General features: G+C 40.0%; 1 protein-coding gene across 1 annotated transcript in view; it reads right to left on the reverse strand.

The window, feature by feature from the left end:
• The window catches only part of LRIG2 (leucine rich repeats and immunoglobulin like domains 2), an 86,942-nt gene that overhangs the window by 18,316 nt on the left and 51,670 nt on the right, over positions 1-16,956 (reverse strand). The window contains exons 8-13 of the mRNA XM_075853848.1: positions 15,197-15,340; positions 7,478-7,558; positions 5,724-5,795; positions 3,155-3,223; positions 2,571-2,734; positions 995-1,315 (exon numbers count right to left, since the gene is read on the reverse strand). Of these exons, the coding sequence (XP_075709963.1) occupies positions 995-1,315; positions 2,571-2,734; positions 3,155-3,223; positions 5,724-5,795; positions 7,478-7,558; positions 15,197-15,340 (851 nt within the window). The remainder of the gene's footprint in view (positions 1-994; positions 1,316-2,570; positions 2,735-3,154; positions 3,224-5,723; positions 5,796-7,477; positions 7,559-15,196; positions 15,341-16,956) is intronic.

Here is a 16,956-nt window from a genome sequence, read left to right on the forward strand (position 1 = left end):
ATATTCATGAACTGCAGCTCCCCCCGCTGATGGACCGCTTTCTTACTCTGCACAATATGGGGAGAAAGCGGTCTATCAGCGGGGGGAGCCTCGGCTTACGAAGGTGTTTCGGCTTGTGCTGCAGGAGTGATTATTAAAGTGACACACCACTGGACTCAGGGTCTCAGAAAGGGCAGCATAAACCTGGCGAGATTCCCTCTAATTTTAGCTCTTACCCCTTCCAGTAATAGACGTGTCTCATTATGATGATTTTTTTTACTCAGCATAACTCTACATTTCATGCTGTAGCTAGGTTGTCACTGACAGAATTTAGCTCTAGTGGCATGGTTTCAGAATTATCAAAAGCGACGTGATACAACTACTCTGGGGTGGAGAAAACTCGGAGACAACTATATGGTTTGAAGTGTACTGCTTCTAATCTATTGACAAGGGAAACGTTAACACCCGGCTGTCAATCTATTCATTTTGATTCACTTCAATTTATTCAGGAAGGAGAACAGAAGAACAGCACAACAAAATTTTCTAAGAAAAGATGCTCCAGAATAGTTATTTCATGGGAAAAACAAGCATTTACTAAAACACACACATCAGGAGAGCGGACAGGTCCTTTGAAAAGTTTGCATAGGTAAAATAGTATTAAAGAGGATCATCAAAGTAACTCATCATTGCTACTCAGGGTCAGGATTTAGAACGTTCCGCTTTTATATGCGAATAACCAACTATTTAAGCCATTTGTTTAAGGCATCAGTCATTGAAAAAATAGCAGACAAAGAGCCATTAGTTTGACTCTTCAGACTAAGCTTTTTCCATAGCAAGTCAATCAGGATGAACATCATTATTGAAGTCCTCTGCTGTGACCGTTCCTCTTTAAATTCTCCAACAAGAATTGTAAACTTTAGTATACAGGATGGCATTTTTATTATGGGGTCTTATGGAATCCAAGGATATCAATATTTGACAGTAAATTTATTTACTGCATTAACCCAGTGCTTACCATTAACTGTGAGTTTAGCTTTGGTGGAATAATTAGAGCCAAAGTGGTTGGTGATGATGCATTGGTATCTTCCTTCATCTGTAAAATTAACATTGAAGAGGTGCAAAAGAGTTGTATACTCCACTAGCTCAGCCCCGTGTTTCTGATATCTGGCCAAGGTTTCCACCTTTGCGTCATACAACATTTCATTGTCTTTCCTCCACGCTGTAGACATGGGTGTATCACTGCTGCTGGCTGCGACACAGGTGAAAGTCACATTCATTCCTTTTAGTGCCACGGTTGTTTCCGGGTGAACTTTGATTTGTGGTTTTGGATAATTATCTAGAAAAAAAAAATGACAATGAATTACTTTAAATACACATTATTAGAGGTAAAGATACAGGGAGTACTCGAAGCACGGTTTTAAGCAGGTCTGTCATGTACTCATGAAAAGCCTTCACCACCAACTATTCCAGAGATTAGACTGTATAACTAGCTTAGGGCCTGTTCACATCACCGTTCACTTCCGTTCCGGGGTTCCGTCGGGTGAACCCCGCAACGGAAAGTGAAACTGATAGCACAGCTTCCGTTTCAGTCACCATTGATCTCAATGGTGACGGAAACATCGCTAATGCTTTCCGGTTTTCCGACGGAATCAATAGCGTAGTCGACTGCGTTATTGATTCCGTCGGAAAACCGGAAACCAGACGGAATGGTGACGAACGGAAAGCATTAGCGATGTTTCCGTCACCATTGAGATCAATGGTGACTGAAACGGAAGCTGTGCTGTCAGTTTCACTTTCCGTTGCGGGGTTCACCCGACGGAACGGAAGTGAACAGGCCCTTAGTCAGGGGGATGAGAGGATTAGAGGTCATATTCAGATTCTATATTCGGTTTAAAATGACTGGAACATGCAATAAACTCTTCTTGATTCCTTATGAATTATAGAAATTGATGCAAGCAGGAATACGGTTATTTTGCGAACGACGTTATAATAATAATAATAATAATAACTTTGTAATAAAAAAACAAAGTTCCCCTGTCATAAGACGTTTTCAGTGTCACATGTCGTTACTATTTTCTTTTTCAAAATCTTGTTGGCAAGCCAAGTGCACAATGTTGAAAAGTTTCCACATATCATACTAGCTGGAAAATAAACTTGAAAGCTTTGTATGTTACCGCTGTTCTTTACCCCAATGAGGTGTTTGGTTGGTGCATACAAATGTATACTTGACCCAAATTCTGGCATGTTTTATTTTGTGAATACTGAACACATGCAAAAGAACAGGGGTCCGTAACATTTAGCACTCCAGCTGTTGCAAAACTACAACTCCCATCAGGCCCTGGGAGCCAAAAGCTTTATTATTCCAACCAAAACCTGCCAGGGCTTGCTGGGAATTGCAGTTTCACAACAGCTAGAAGTGCCGGAGGTTGAGGACCCCTGCAATAGAAGTTACTGCGTAGAGAAAACTTGAACGAGATGGGGTTTTGTTTATATCACTTTTAGCCGTATAGTAAAGAGAGCCAGAAATAAAGTAGCGGAGCGCTGGCATATCCAAACCTCCAGTAATAAAAGCAACAAAATGAGATACATACCACAGATAAAATCCCCAGAATCCACGCTGAGCAGAGGCCGCCCGGACAGCCAATCAGGATGGGCACAGCTCACATTTACAGAATTCTGCAAACCACTGTCAATTAGCCACTGGGGAAACCACTTTAGTTGACAGTCACAAAGCAAATTGCTTGTGTTTAGGATTCTGCAGAAGATTCGCACAGCAGGTTATCAGACAGGGTACAAATTGGCAGCTTATGTTGTTACAATCATCATGTGTACAGCAAGAAAAATGTCATCAGCAAAAAAATACCACACAGAGCAGCGTTATAGGTAAACTCAAGATTGTAAAGCCTGGGACAAAATGTTCAGAAAAAACACGGCGGGACAAATCCTTCCCTGTATCCATTATACCAAGTGCAGGTTACAGTGTGTGTGTGTATACTACAAGTATCTACGACGGCTCTTGCTTCACTACTGGCTGTAGAGAAGTTAGATTTCCTTAAAGCCTTTTAAAAAGAAAGGTTTTGCCGAATATTGGTTTGTGAAGATATAGTGTATGTTCTGCATGGAAACGAAAGCAATTACAAAAAGGATATCGAGCTATATGGACCATAACACTTACAACTCTTGCAGTTTAATATGAGCAAAGGCATCATCTTGCAAAGACATAACTCCATTATTGCTTAAGTCACTGTGAAGAGAAATAAACAAAATGTCAAATAGAAAATCCATATTTTTGTGGGAATCGCAACGCAAGCTTCTTCACAAATTTCTTTAAAAATTTGACCTATAGGGAATAATAGGACCTGCTCGAGACCACCCTCTAGATGAGCCGGAACAGGAAATCACTAACAATCAGTGGCTCTCCGTTTGGCAGACTCTGATGTCCCTGCATTACATGTTCGGCCATTTATTTGAACGGCCATCATGTAATACTACATTTCCCCTGCAGGGGAAGCGTGTCTGGCTGCTGCTTGCCACAATCTGCTGCTTGTAAATCAGCCAGCTCCCTTATTTAAAGAGGTTCTGTCACCAGATTATAACTTGACTATCTCCTACATAATCTGATTGGCGCTGTAATGTAGATAACAGTAGTGGTTTTTATTTAGAAAAACGATAATTTTTGAGCAAGTTATAAGCAATTGTAGATTTATGCTAATTAGTTTCTTAATGACCAACTGGGCGTGTTTTTACTTTTGACCAACTGGGCGTTGTACAGAGGAGTGTATGACGCTGACCAATCAGCGTCATACACTTCTCATTGTTCCAGCCCATTGTTAGTGTCATTGTGCAGTGAAAGGAGCTGGGCTGGAATAATGAGAAGAGTATGATGCTGATTGGTCACTGATTGGTCAGCGTCATACACTACTCTGTACAATGCCCAGTTGGTGATTAAGGAACTAATTAGCATAAATCTAAAATTGCTCATAACATGCTCAAAGATGACAGTTTTTCAAAATAAAAACCACTGCTGTTATCTACATTACAGCACCGATCAGATTATGTATTAGATAGGGCACTTATATGTGGTGACAGAGCCTCTTTAAAGAGGCTCTTTCACCACATTATAAGTGGCCTATATTGTACATGATGTGATCGGCGCTGTAATGTAGATTACAGCAGTGTTTTTTATTTAGAAAAACGATCATTTTTTAGGACCTATATTAGCTTTATGCTGAGTTTCTCAATGAACAACTGGGCGTGCTTTACTTTTTGGCCAAGTGGGCGTTGTGGAGAGAAGTGTATGACGCTGACCAATCAGAGTCATACACTTCTCCCCATTCATTTACACAGCACATAGCGATATAGCTATATCGCTATGTGCAGCCACATACACACACACACTAACGTTACTGCAGTGTCCGGACAATGAATATACATTACCTACAGCCAGGACGTGATGTGTATTCAGAATCTTGACACTTCGCTAACACAATCCCGACACTACAGCACATCAAGCGTAATCTCGTTTGAAATGACAGTTTACAGCGTAATCTCACGAGATTACACTTGCTGTGCTGTAGTGTCGGGATTGTATTAGCGAAGTGTCAGGATTCTGAATACACATCACGTCCTGGCTGAAGGTAATGTATATTCATTGTCAGGCACTGAAGTAATGTTATAGTGTGTGTATGTGGCTGCACATAGCGATATAGCTATATCGCTATGTGCTGTCTAAATGAATGGAGAGAAGTGTATGACGCTGATTGGTCACCGTCATACACTCCTCTGTACAACGCCCACTTGGTCAAAAAGTAAAACACACCCAGTTGTTCATTAAGAAACTCATTAGCATAAAGCTAATATAGGTTATAACTCCGTCAAAAATGATTGTTTTTCTAAATAAAAAAACACTGCTGTAATCTACATTACAGCGCCGATCACATCATGTACAATATAGGCCACTTATAATGTGGTGACAGAGCCTCTTTAAGGGATCATCTACGATGACAGCCCCTTTAAGTCACTGACCAGCATACTAAGAGGTGCTACCAAGAGTTGCTAAAATTGGTCCAGTTGGTAGACTTGCCACCTTCATAGCATTCAAATTTGGACATGGAATTTATATGAGCTCTGAATGTTTTTCATCCAAATAATCTGAACAAGCCAAATCCACATGATGTAGTGAAAGGCTTTGATGAAGGTTACCCTAGTGTATGTAGTGATTTCACACTGTCAGACTTAATTCATTCATAGCAGTTCTCCATTGGTATAAACACTCCTTGATTCATTACATTGTTGAATAGGCTATACACAGGATACACTGGATTCCCTTGCTTGCCAAATAAAATGCAAGAATTTTATAATTTCCATCTGCTTTCTATTATGAGCAATCTCGAATAATGTATCCCTTATGCAAAGCACTCGGCTAAAGCTGCCAATTCATTAAGTAATAACCACCTACAGCTTTCTTACCCCTGCTCATGATTACAATTTGACAATCGTTCTTAGAATTGGAAATATAGTTGGAGCATTTCTACAACCAATAATATGTCTGCATCTATGCAATCACGATCACAAGGTCCGTTTCTTTCTTCATACAGTCAAACCAACAAATCAGTGAAGAGATAGCATTCTTTTTTATGAAAAATAATGTATAAAACAAAATGACGTGTGAAGTGTTCTTCATCATACTTGGCGTTCAACTTTATAAACAAGCTTTTTCTTCAGGGAGACCAGCAAATACTTACAGGTGCTGCAGCAAATCCAAACCAGTAAAAGCTTTTTTTGTGATGGAATTAATCTTGTTTCCTTGCAGAACACTGAGAGGAAAGAAAAGCAAAATTAGTTTCTCCTCTAAATTAAAATGTACTACTCTATAATGCATTGACCAAAGGAACCTACAGTACTTAAACTTGCAAATTAGAGGAGCGCTCATTTAACATTCCAATTTAAGTTTCTTAATCAAGTTGAAGTGGGAAAACGGGAAGAATCTTAAGAAAATAGGCTAAATATAAAATAGAGATAAAACTGAAGTGACTAATTTCACACATCAGGATTTTTCACCCTCAGTATGCCGGGCTCATCGGAAACGTCACATGGTGATTAGGGCATAATAAATAGATATATTACTTCCACATACCATTGGTATGGAGGAGAGCAGGCCCCAGTAGGAGATGGAAAAAGAACTGTCACTAAAAACGTATAAACTTTTTTGTTTCTTAATATGCGTTTAGTGTTATAAAACATTTTTAGACATTTATTAACCAGTTCAGGACCAGGAATAGGTTTGCAAATTTTAGTACGAGTTAAACAGCTATAACTTATTTGTTTGGCTAGTAACGCAAATTGTATTTTTTGTGATCAATGCAGGTTTCTCTTATGTTTATATACATAGTTTTTGTTTTTTTTAGAATTTTTAAGCTTATAGTTTGATAAAAAATAATAACTTTTCTGGTACTAATAGTGTTACCCTAAAATACACTTTTTATTTGTGATCGGCATTGTCTACGGTAAATTTTGACATATTACATATGCATTAAGACAATGATTGGCGAGAGGGGTGTTTTTTTGAAGGGGGTATTTTATATTTAATTATTACGTATATTTTTTTTATCACTATGGCCTGCCTCTCAAAAGGTCAAAAAGACATATGGGGGAATTTATTTCATTTTATTTTTTTGACACTATACCGTTTCTCTGTAACTGGGGTTACACAGCAGCCCCAGTTATCGTGGAAACTAGCCCTGTTATAGTGACTATTGTCACTGTCAGGGCTGTGCTGGATCTAGTTAGACCCAGCAGCAGCCTCCTACTACCGGCATCCCGGCAATCATGTGACCAGTCACATGACAACCCAGACCAATAGAGGTAGCGGCGCTGCTTCTATTCCATACACAAAGCTCATTGACTGATGTGTACAAGAGAATAGAGAAGACAAAAGCAGTGAAAACCACTCCTGTCTTATCTCTAGGGTCCCTGGAGTCTCTCTGTACAACGCCCACTTGGTCATATAGTAAAACACGCCCAGTTGTCCATTGAGAAACTCATTAGAATAAAGCTAATATAGGTCATAACGCCGTCAAAAATGATCGTTTTTCTAAATAAAAAACACTGCTGTAATCTACATTACAGCGCCGATCACATCGTGTACAATATAGGCCACTTATAATGTGGTCTTTAAAACACACCCAAGTCTACAGCAGCTCTGGCACTTATAATGTGACGTATTAAAAAAAAGGCAACATTGAAGCAGTGGCCAAAACTTATATCTAAAGCAGATCAGACACAAAAGGAGACTGCTTTAATGCAGATAAGCAAGTTACAATAAAACACAAACTGAATGCTGTATAAAGCCTTTGGATGCCAGGGTATGCTGCGAGTTGTAGTTTCTCAACAGCTGGAGAGCCAAAGGTTCATGACCCCTGCTGTATTATTTAGTTGATGTGCTACTAGAATCTTTATTTGGGGCAGTAATACGCATAATAGGGTATTTGCCACTTACAGGGTATGTAACTTCGATAGTTCAGAAAATGCTTCAGTGGAATCTTCAATAGCCCAGGAGATTTCATTGTTTCGCAGGTCCCTATATTAAGCAGATATTTATTCAATTATTACACCATTTTTTGCACCATTCAATTAAAGTTAATTTGTAAATATATAAATCAAAATAAATTAACGAAGGCTCCGTTCACACTGGCCCCATGGCTTTCATTTAACAGGAAACATGACTGATCTGTTATGATCCATTTTTCAGATCTGTAGATACACTAGAGCAACCAATCACAGCGCAGCTTGTATTTTAATAAATGCAAACTGAGCTTCAGTTAATTGCTATAGGCAACTAGGCTAATTCTTTTCATTATTTATACAGGGTATCTAACTTTTCATGTGACTTAAGAATAAGTTGTCATATGTGTGTACATGAGAAATAATACTATTTCTGAGCATTATATGACATGTATTCTGCATTTTTTTTTTTAGCAGTTTTCCCCCTCTGTAGGGTGTCTCTCTAATTTTCAGATGTCTCGGAGCTACTGGATGGAGCCTAACGGCTATCATGTCTCATATATACTGCACCGATAGTAGAGGAGAATCCTTCTCTCCTATCTCTATCTATCCATATATAGTAGCTGCAGCAGAATAGAAGACTTTATACAGCAGTAGTGAGATGTAGCTGAGAATCCAGCACTGTGGTGAGATAGAACTCTTCCCAGAAGACGTAGGACTACTGTGCCTTTCTCTCTCTGCTCCACCCTGCCCCCTCCATAGACCTCTATTGGCAGCGTCTGTCTCTCTCTTCCAGATTCCTCCTTCTGCTTCCTCTCCCTTCTCTATAGACTTGTATAGGCAAGCAGTGAAGAGACACTCCCCACACACTTTCTGCTGTCCATATCTTCTGCTCTGTAACTAGTGAGGGATTTTTCTTGACAACAGGGGGTGGACAGAAGATTACACAAAGGGAGAAAACTAATGGTAGTAACTTCACACTGAATGTGCATGGATAAAACAAATACATTTTAACAGTAAGTAAATTACAAAGTTGATATATATTAGGTAGTTCGTGTCAACTTAAGAAAAAAATAAAAAATTACAATTAAAATAGACTTTAATACAATCACAGGAAGTATCAAAGTACATAAGGCCCTCTTCACATCTATTCCATCCTGCGGGATTCTGCATATGTCAGGAAACTTCAGTGACATAACTGTCCATACGTGGACAGTTGTGTCGATGGAGCTTCCTGCACTACCGCTCTGCCCGTGGACTCCAGCCCTGGAGAAGTTCCTGACATTACTGTCCACGTATGGACAGTGACGTCAGGACTTTCCCCAGGGCCAGTCTTCTGGCAGATCAATTATTGACGCTACTGTGCCCGGTGACTGCGGCCCTGGGGAAGTTCATACAAATACTGTCTATATATGGACAGTAACCTCAGAAGATTCCAGAGCAGGAGTCCCCGGACAGAGCTGATGGTCTGCTTGAAATCTCCCAGGACAACGTATCCAACGGTAAACCATACGTTGGGATACGTTGCAGATTTCCGTCAGAGATATACGTTGGGAGTCCTCACGATGTATACTTTCTACAGAGGGGTAAACCAAAATGTGAAGTGGATAAGCCAAAACACTGCAGCAAGAACCCCAAATAAGTACAACAGGTGTCAATAATGGTGGGAGTAGATTCCAGGGTGAATTCCTGAACACATCAAACAGTGCAATATATAACCTTAAAAAAAAACTTGATGCTACAAAATCAAATATAGAAGATTGAAAAAAATACTTTATTGGAATAACCATATAAAAGTTACAGTCCTACAAGAGAAAAGGACAGCTCACTGTGTGACTCACATAAGATATAATAATAGAATCAGACCCCATTACTGCACAGACTACATAGTATATACATAGGTCCAAGTGCTATGGCAAATACAAAGTGGTCAACACATGAGTTACAACAAGTTTACATGATCGTATAGACAAATAAGTAAAGGGATAGAATATACCCATATGAAGTTGTTGTGGGAGTATCAACACAGGAAACGTCCACCCCAACGTGTTTTGGCACAAAATGTCTTAGTCTTGCGCCGAAACGCACTTCGGGGTGGACGCTCAGTGCGTTGATACTCCTTGTTGTAACTCATGCATTGACCACTTTGTATTTGCCATAGCACTTGGACCTATGTATATACTATGTAGTCTGTGCAGTAATGGGGTCTGATTCTATTATATCTTGTGAGTTACACAGTGAGCGGTCCTTTTCTCTTGTAGAACTATTAACTATTTTGAAATTGTATTGTCATTTAACTTTTATATGGTTATTCCATTATGTATTTTATTCAATTTTTTTAGACTTCATTTTGTAGGTTATACAATATGAAGTGGGCCTAGCAAATTCAAATAGATTAAATGTCAAATAATCTGTAATTGTGCTTAAAGAGGTTTTTCTTGGGACTTTAAGATTGACGACCTATTCTATAGGCCAACAATATCAGATTGGTGTGTCCCAAATTCTCAGTACCTCTACCGATCAGCAAAGTAAATCGGCCATTTTGTAGTGGCTGTGCCTTATATTTCAGCTTAATCTTATTTAATTGAATGGGACTGAGCTGCAATACTAGGCACAGCCACTCCAAAATGTATGGCGTTCTGCCCGGTAAGCAATGAGGGGGGCGAGGCGCTTGTAAGGAAACTATATTTAAAGCAAATGGGAACATACTATTAAGGGGGTTTTACACTGGGCAATTATCATGCAGAAGAGTGTTCATATTGTCCTGTGTAAACAGGGCAGCGATTAACAGATGAATGAGAAAACGCTCGATCATCTGCTGATCGTATAGTTTTAAAAAAGTTAAATATTATCGTTGTCGGCAGTACATCTGCCGACATGACAATAATGTATGGGGACGAGCGATCGGAGTAACGACCGCTAGTCCCCATCCATAGCTACGATGTCTCATTGATCGGTGCTCGCTATTGTCAGCGGGTGAAAAAGTCCCTTTAATTGCTCCTTGTTTAGTGTTCACAGTAAATAATTAGCTTGCGAGGGCCATAAAGATAAACATTGTTCACATGCGAATTAACAGCACTAAGGAGTCAGCAGTTAGTCAGTCATTCAGTAGCAGACATGAGGTTACAGGAGTTTTTTTGAAAAGCAGCACAAAGCCTAAAATGAATATTTATAAAAGAGCGCCGATAATATAATTGACAATTTTTTTTTCTACATGTATATGAACTGGAGGGATTTGAGATAGGGCAATGTTCACGGGGAGGCATTATCTTGAGTACCCGTTGCTTGTCCCACTGAATCGCAATATAGACAGCATTTCGCCTGCCTGAAATTGCTCTGTACAGGGAGTAAGATTAACATTAACTACAAAGCAGTATAAGAAAGACATTTACATGTGCTCTATTAATTTTCTGAGGGAAAGGGCGCTGATAACATACAGTAACAAATTAAATAGGATTTGGACATACAAAAGTGTACAACAGATCTTTGGAGACTTGTCATTACAAGCTAGAAGTGACTTTAAACTTCCAAAGCTTAACATGAAACTGATATTTTGGAAACAAGGACTTGTCACTTATTCAGTAAAGCCTTATCTTTCTCAGGTATTCATATGGTTAACTAAAGGACTGTGCGGAGGAAGACCAAGTCCACTTCCTTGAGTGAAGGTTCCCTGGTTCATGCTTGGTTAAGCATCAGCGACTGGAGCCCTGTTAATCAGCGCGGCCCTCCTGCTTGTGAACATCTGATGACCCTGAACTGCATAGTCTGCCTGTCATTTGTCGTTACGCCCTTCCTGAACCACAAAAAAAGGTCCTAATTAATGTATTCTTGTTCCCTTTCATGAGGCTCTAACTCTCCCAGATTGGTTTTAATTATTGCATTAGAGAGGTTGCACAAAGGTTAACAGAATATCAATGCATTCAGACATCTTTCTCAGCTACAGTGGAAATAGAAGGGGGGGGGGGGGGGCTGAAACTTTAGATGAAGAATTAGGAAGCAGAAAGATAATTTTCCATACAATTACCATAGTCTGTGCAAATAGAATTTGATTAAAACGTAAATATCAAAGCCTAACCAATTTAAATTCCCCAAAAATAATACTACAGTTTCAAGGTGCATGTACACTTAGTGGCGGTGTGCCACATGATCAAAAACTGTAGCAAAATTGCATGCGGTTTTAGGGTATGTTATCACCGGGCGGATATGCGTTTCTGCCCTGTGCACCGCAAGGAATTCCAGCGGAAAAACCGCACCGTATTGTGGTGCAGCTTTTCAACCGTACTGTCCGCCGTGGAAAACCACCTATAAAAAGGTTTTAAAAATTTTCATACTTGCGTCGCCATGGTGACGCGTCCCACCACCGTCCTGCAGGCCAGCCTCCTGGGATGACGTTTTATCCCATGTGACCGCTTCAGCCGGTGAATGACTGCAGCGATCACATGGGATGAAACATTATCCCAGAAGGCCGGCCAGGACGCAGAAACACAGAATTCTGGGTAAGTATACGAGTTGCGTTTTTTTTGCAGCTGAATCACTGCCTTTCCACCGCAAAAAAAAACCGCAACATCTGCTATTTGTTGCGGGTTTTACCTCCCCATTAAACTCAATGGGAAAAACCCACAACAAATAAGTAGCGTTTCGGCAAATACAATTGATATGCTGCGGAATGAAAAACCGCACGTCAATTTGAGTGTTTTTTTCCCACTTAGCATTTACGCAACGTGTGGATGAGATTTGTTTAAATCTCATCCACTTTGGTGCTAATGTATTATGATGCAAATTTGATGCAACGAAATCCGTTGCGGAAAATCTGCTGTATTTACGCTACGTGCGAACTGACCCGTATAGAAAGTTGCCCAAGTTTTTGGTTAGGGTTTTTTTTTTTTATTTACTGATTAGAACGAATTAAAATTAATTTTATTAATATAGTATAAAATTGGCTCATATGGCCCACAAGTACATATGTTCAGGCTCAGCAAGTGGTCAGGGATAGGAGGCGGTATTTAAAAGCATATAACTAAAGACCAGAACTCCTCTTGTAGTATATAGCCCTAGCAACCACTAGCTGAAAAATTGATTGTTCCAGCCAAAAAGGCTCACAGCATATGGTCAGAGAGATAGGGTGCGTGACTTACGGGTTCAGTGACAGCGGGTCCTGCGTGTTTCGGATGCGCAGGATCCACCTGTTATCAATCACCTCTAAGTTATGAGCTTTGATGTGATCGATAGAAGCTCAATCCTGCGTGCCTGTCCACCGATACTGAACCCGTCAGTCCCGCTGACGTAACGGATTCAGAGCTCAGGGTGTACAAAGCAAATGTATCTGAAAAAGTTAATATGTTTTTCAATAAAAAGTAATTACAAAGTTGCACCAAACACTAGGATACCCTTTTTCAAAACTTTTCAAAGGTGTACATAGCCTTTAAATATAGTATTTCTTCAGTGGGTAAACACCAGCAATAATACCATCACATTTAATTAAGACACACAGACTTTGAAGGTGCTCATTGGTGGCAGGATTGTTACGGTCACAGTTCTCAGGCTTAATAAGAGCCGACATTTTGCTTTTAATATATACTAACCACCATGGTGCTAAAGAATTTGACCGCTCTGCTTGTTAAAATCTTTTTTCATTGCCTGCATTCTGTTAGGGTATGTTCACACGCTGAGCCAAAAACGTCTGAAAATACGGCGCTGTTTTCAAGGGAAAACAGCACCTGATTTTCAGACGTTTATTGAGCAACTCACGTTTTTCGCGCCGTTTTTTCGGCCGTTTTTGGAGCCGTTTTCAATAGTCTATGAGAAAACGGCTCCAAAAACGTCCCAAGAAGTGTCCTGCACTTCTTTTGACGAGGTTGTAATTTTACGCGTCGTCTTTTGACAGCTGTCAAACGACGACGCGTAAATGACAGGTTGTCTGCACAGTACGTCAGCAAACCCATTCAAATGAATGGGCAGATGTTTGCCGACGTATTGGAGCCCTATTTTCAGGCGTAAAACGAGGCATAATACGCCTCGTTTACACCTGAAAATAGGTTGTGTGAACCCAGCCTCAGAACTACACACTGTCAAGTTGGGGCAGCCCCTTTCTTCAGCAGAGGTTTAGAGTACTACGGCACTGAAGAACAGATACACAGATAATGGGAAAGTAAAATTATTTTACCAATGCATGAAGTAAAATGTGTATCTTTGAAGGGACAAAATGTAGTTTTTATCCAGGGCTTAGTAATATCTGTTTCTTGCTGGCGAATGGCTGACAAAAACACCTTGCATAGGGGTTGTCATCCAGTTTTCCAATACAGTTATTCTGCTATACAGGCTTTTACTTGGTACTCTTATTTTAAGATGATGCCCTTAAAAGTCTCGACACCTTTGACATTAAACATTTTTTTTTATGTTAGTGGTTGCCTGGAGTTAAAAAGTTGCACTAAGTTTGAGGCTTAGTGCATTCATTTTCAGAAGCTTTATTCTACCGCTTTCTTCGTCTACAGTCCATGAGTGATTTCTTCTCTTTCATCTTTCTTTACTCTTAAGGCCCTTTTACACCGGCCGATAAGCGGCCGATGCAGCGAGCACCGATCAACGAGACATCATTGATCGGCACTTGTTTGCTCCTGTCACACGGAGCCATGGATGAGAACGAGCGGTCGTTATTCCGATGTTTACATAGCGAGATGCGCTGCCGACAACGATAATATTTAACTTTTAAAACGATCCGACCAGCAGATGATCGAGCGTTTGCTCGTTAATCTGCTGATCGTTCCTCTGTTTACACAAGGCAATTATCTGCAACGAGCGTTATATGAACGCTGGTCTGCCCGAAAAAACATCCTGTGTAAAACCCCCTTTACACAGCGTATGATTGCCCCTTCCGCTGTGCTTGCCTCCGTATTTACTCAGATACTGACAGCCTATGTGATCTGTCCTCCCTGAACTCAGATCCTCTACACCTTCTCCCTGCTGCTACACTGAGTGGGGGAGGGGGCAGAGCGAGCTCACACAGAAGAAGAAATGTGCTGTCAAAACCAGAAGGACAACTAGCTAGGGGAAGCACTAACACAGACTTTACAGCAGCAAAATGGTAGGAGATTTTTTTTATTTTAATTTTTATGAAGACTAGTTAGAAAGTTGCTTCATTTTGCTTTGCGGAAGCAAATAACCAATAAAAAAAAAAAGCATTGCAAAGGTAGCAGGGCTGGACAAAGCCTGACATCAGCTTAGGCAACTGGGTTTGGCTCCCTGCCCTTCATCACAAGGTGGCAAATGCAAGAAGCGGTCGCTGACAGCTTGTTGTGTGTTGCGGGGCAGCTGCGACTACTGGGGAACTGTGGGAAGGGAGGACTACCGTGCCTACTGAAGTAGTAGAGGTCCCCACTCAGGGGAATTAGAGAGCATGGGAAACTATTTTTCTAGAGGGGGGTGGCGCAATGCTGTAACTACCAATGGGATCTCTATTATGACTATTGGAAAAGGGATTTTACTGAATAGTCCAGTACAGAGTTGCAAATGGAAAATAGACAAAAACACATTGCAAATAACATTAATAGAACCCTAAAGCCCTTGCTAGATTTTACCCAAAGACATGTCTAAAGCATTTAGATCTAATATTTGGGTGGATGTGGTAGGTTGAACAGAAACTGAGACATTGGATGACCCCTTTAAACTTTAGCTCACACAACAGACAGAAAATTGTGTTTTAATTCATGACACTTACAATGTCACCAGATTTACGAGTTCCTTAAAAACACCTTCAGCAATATGATTTATTCTGTTATCCCCGAGGTTCAATTTTTCCAGTGAGCTAAGTCCAACAAATGCAAACTCATCCAAACGGTTCAGCTGGTTGTATGACAGGTCTCTGGGGAGGCAAAAGACAAACACAGACTATGAAAAAGACAGAACAAGCGTTAACAACACTGGCACATTTTTCAATTGCCTTGAATTGATGGTGTACTACAGTAACCAGCATGGCTTTGCACCTATATACACACATCAATAGATTTCCTATTAGAAGTATAAACAAAGTTCGGCAACTTTTTAATAAACTTTGTGCTTCAGTTCTACACCATTTTGAAGATCTTTGTGGTCAGTGAATTAAAACACTCGTTTACATTCATAGGCAGCAAAAAGGTATATACTTAGTCCAGCTATCAGAAGAGAAGTGGATCTGTGCTGCTCACCGCCATTGCGGAGACTGCATACAATTGTATCAATCCATGAATAGGTATGTATGGATTTGCTGCCCTATAGAATTCAAACAAGTAGTTGCATTCACTGACAGCTAACAAGTATCTTGGAAATGGTGAGGAATTGAAACACAAAGTTTATTAAAAAGTTGTAAACAAAACTTTTCATTAACCCGTTGGTGACCACCAATACGCCTTTTCCCGGTGGCCCCTAACGGGCTTTATTCTGATGCATACGCATATATAGATTTTCACGGCGCTGCATCAGAATAAAATCTGCGGCGCCGGGAGAAGTTAAAACTCTGTTCACAACTACCTCCAGTAGCTGAGAAATTGGGGCAGCGCTGCCCGAGCAGGCGGATCGAAATCACACTGGCACCCTATGAGATCGCAGGGTGTCAGTGTCTTCTATAGCAGCCGGGGGCCTAATATAGGCCCCCAGGTCTGCCTAATATAGGCCCCAGGTCTGACTGTAGTGGATGCCTGCAAGGTCATGCCTCTGTTGTAAATGGACAGGCAGTAATACACTGCAATACAGAAACATTGCAGTGTATTATAAAAGCGATCGGACGATCGCATAGTGAAGTCCACTAGTGGGACTAGTAAAAAAAAAACAAAAAAAACGTTTAAACAAAGTTATTAATAAATAAGTGGAAAAAAAATGAAAAACCCACTTTTTCCCCTTACAAAATGCTTTATTATGAAAAAAAAAAAAGTTACAAATATTTGGTATTGCCGCATCCGTAACGACCCTGACTATACAGCTATTATGTTATTTAACCCGCTTGGCGAACGCTGTAAAAAATAAAACAAACAAAGTCAGAATTGTTTTTTTGTTCAGCCTGCCTTAAAAAAAAAAAAAAAAGTGATCAAAAAGTCGCATGTACTCCAAAAAGGTAACGATAAAAACTACAAAGTCGTCCCGCAAAAAAAAAAAAAAAAAAGCCCTCATAAAGCTGCATCGGCAAAAAAAATTAAAAAGTTATGGCTCTTCAAATATGGAGACACAAAAACACAATTTTGAAAAAAACTGTTTTTACTGTGTGAAATTAGTATAACACAAGAAAACAATATAAATTTGGTATTTTCTCAATCGTAACGACCCGCTGAATAAAGTTGGTATTTATATCACACGGTAAAACGGCATAAATTAAAGATGCAAAAAAAGTGGCAAAATTGCTGGGGTTTTTTCTATTACGCCCCAAATAAAGTTAATCAATAAATTAAATGTACCCCAAAATGGTGTTTTTAAGGAATACTTGTCCGGCAAAAAACAAGTCCTTATGCA

Source organism: Rhinoderma darwinii, chromosome 2, assembly GCF_050947455.1.
Source record: "Rhinoderma darwinii isolate aRhiDar2 chromosome 2, aRhiDar2.hap1, whole genome shotgun sequence".
NCBI classification, from domain to species: domain Eukaryota; kingdom Metazoa; phylum Chordata; class Amphibia; order Anura; family Rhinodermatidae; genus Rhinoderma; species Rhinoderma darwinii.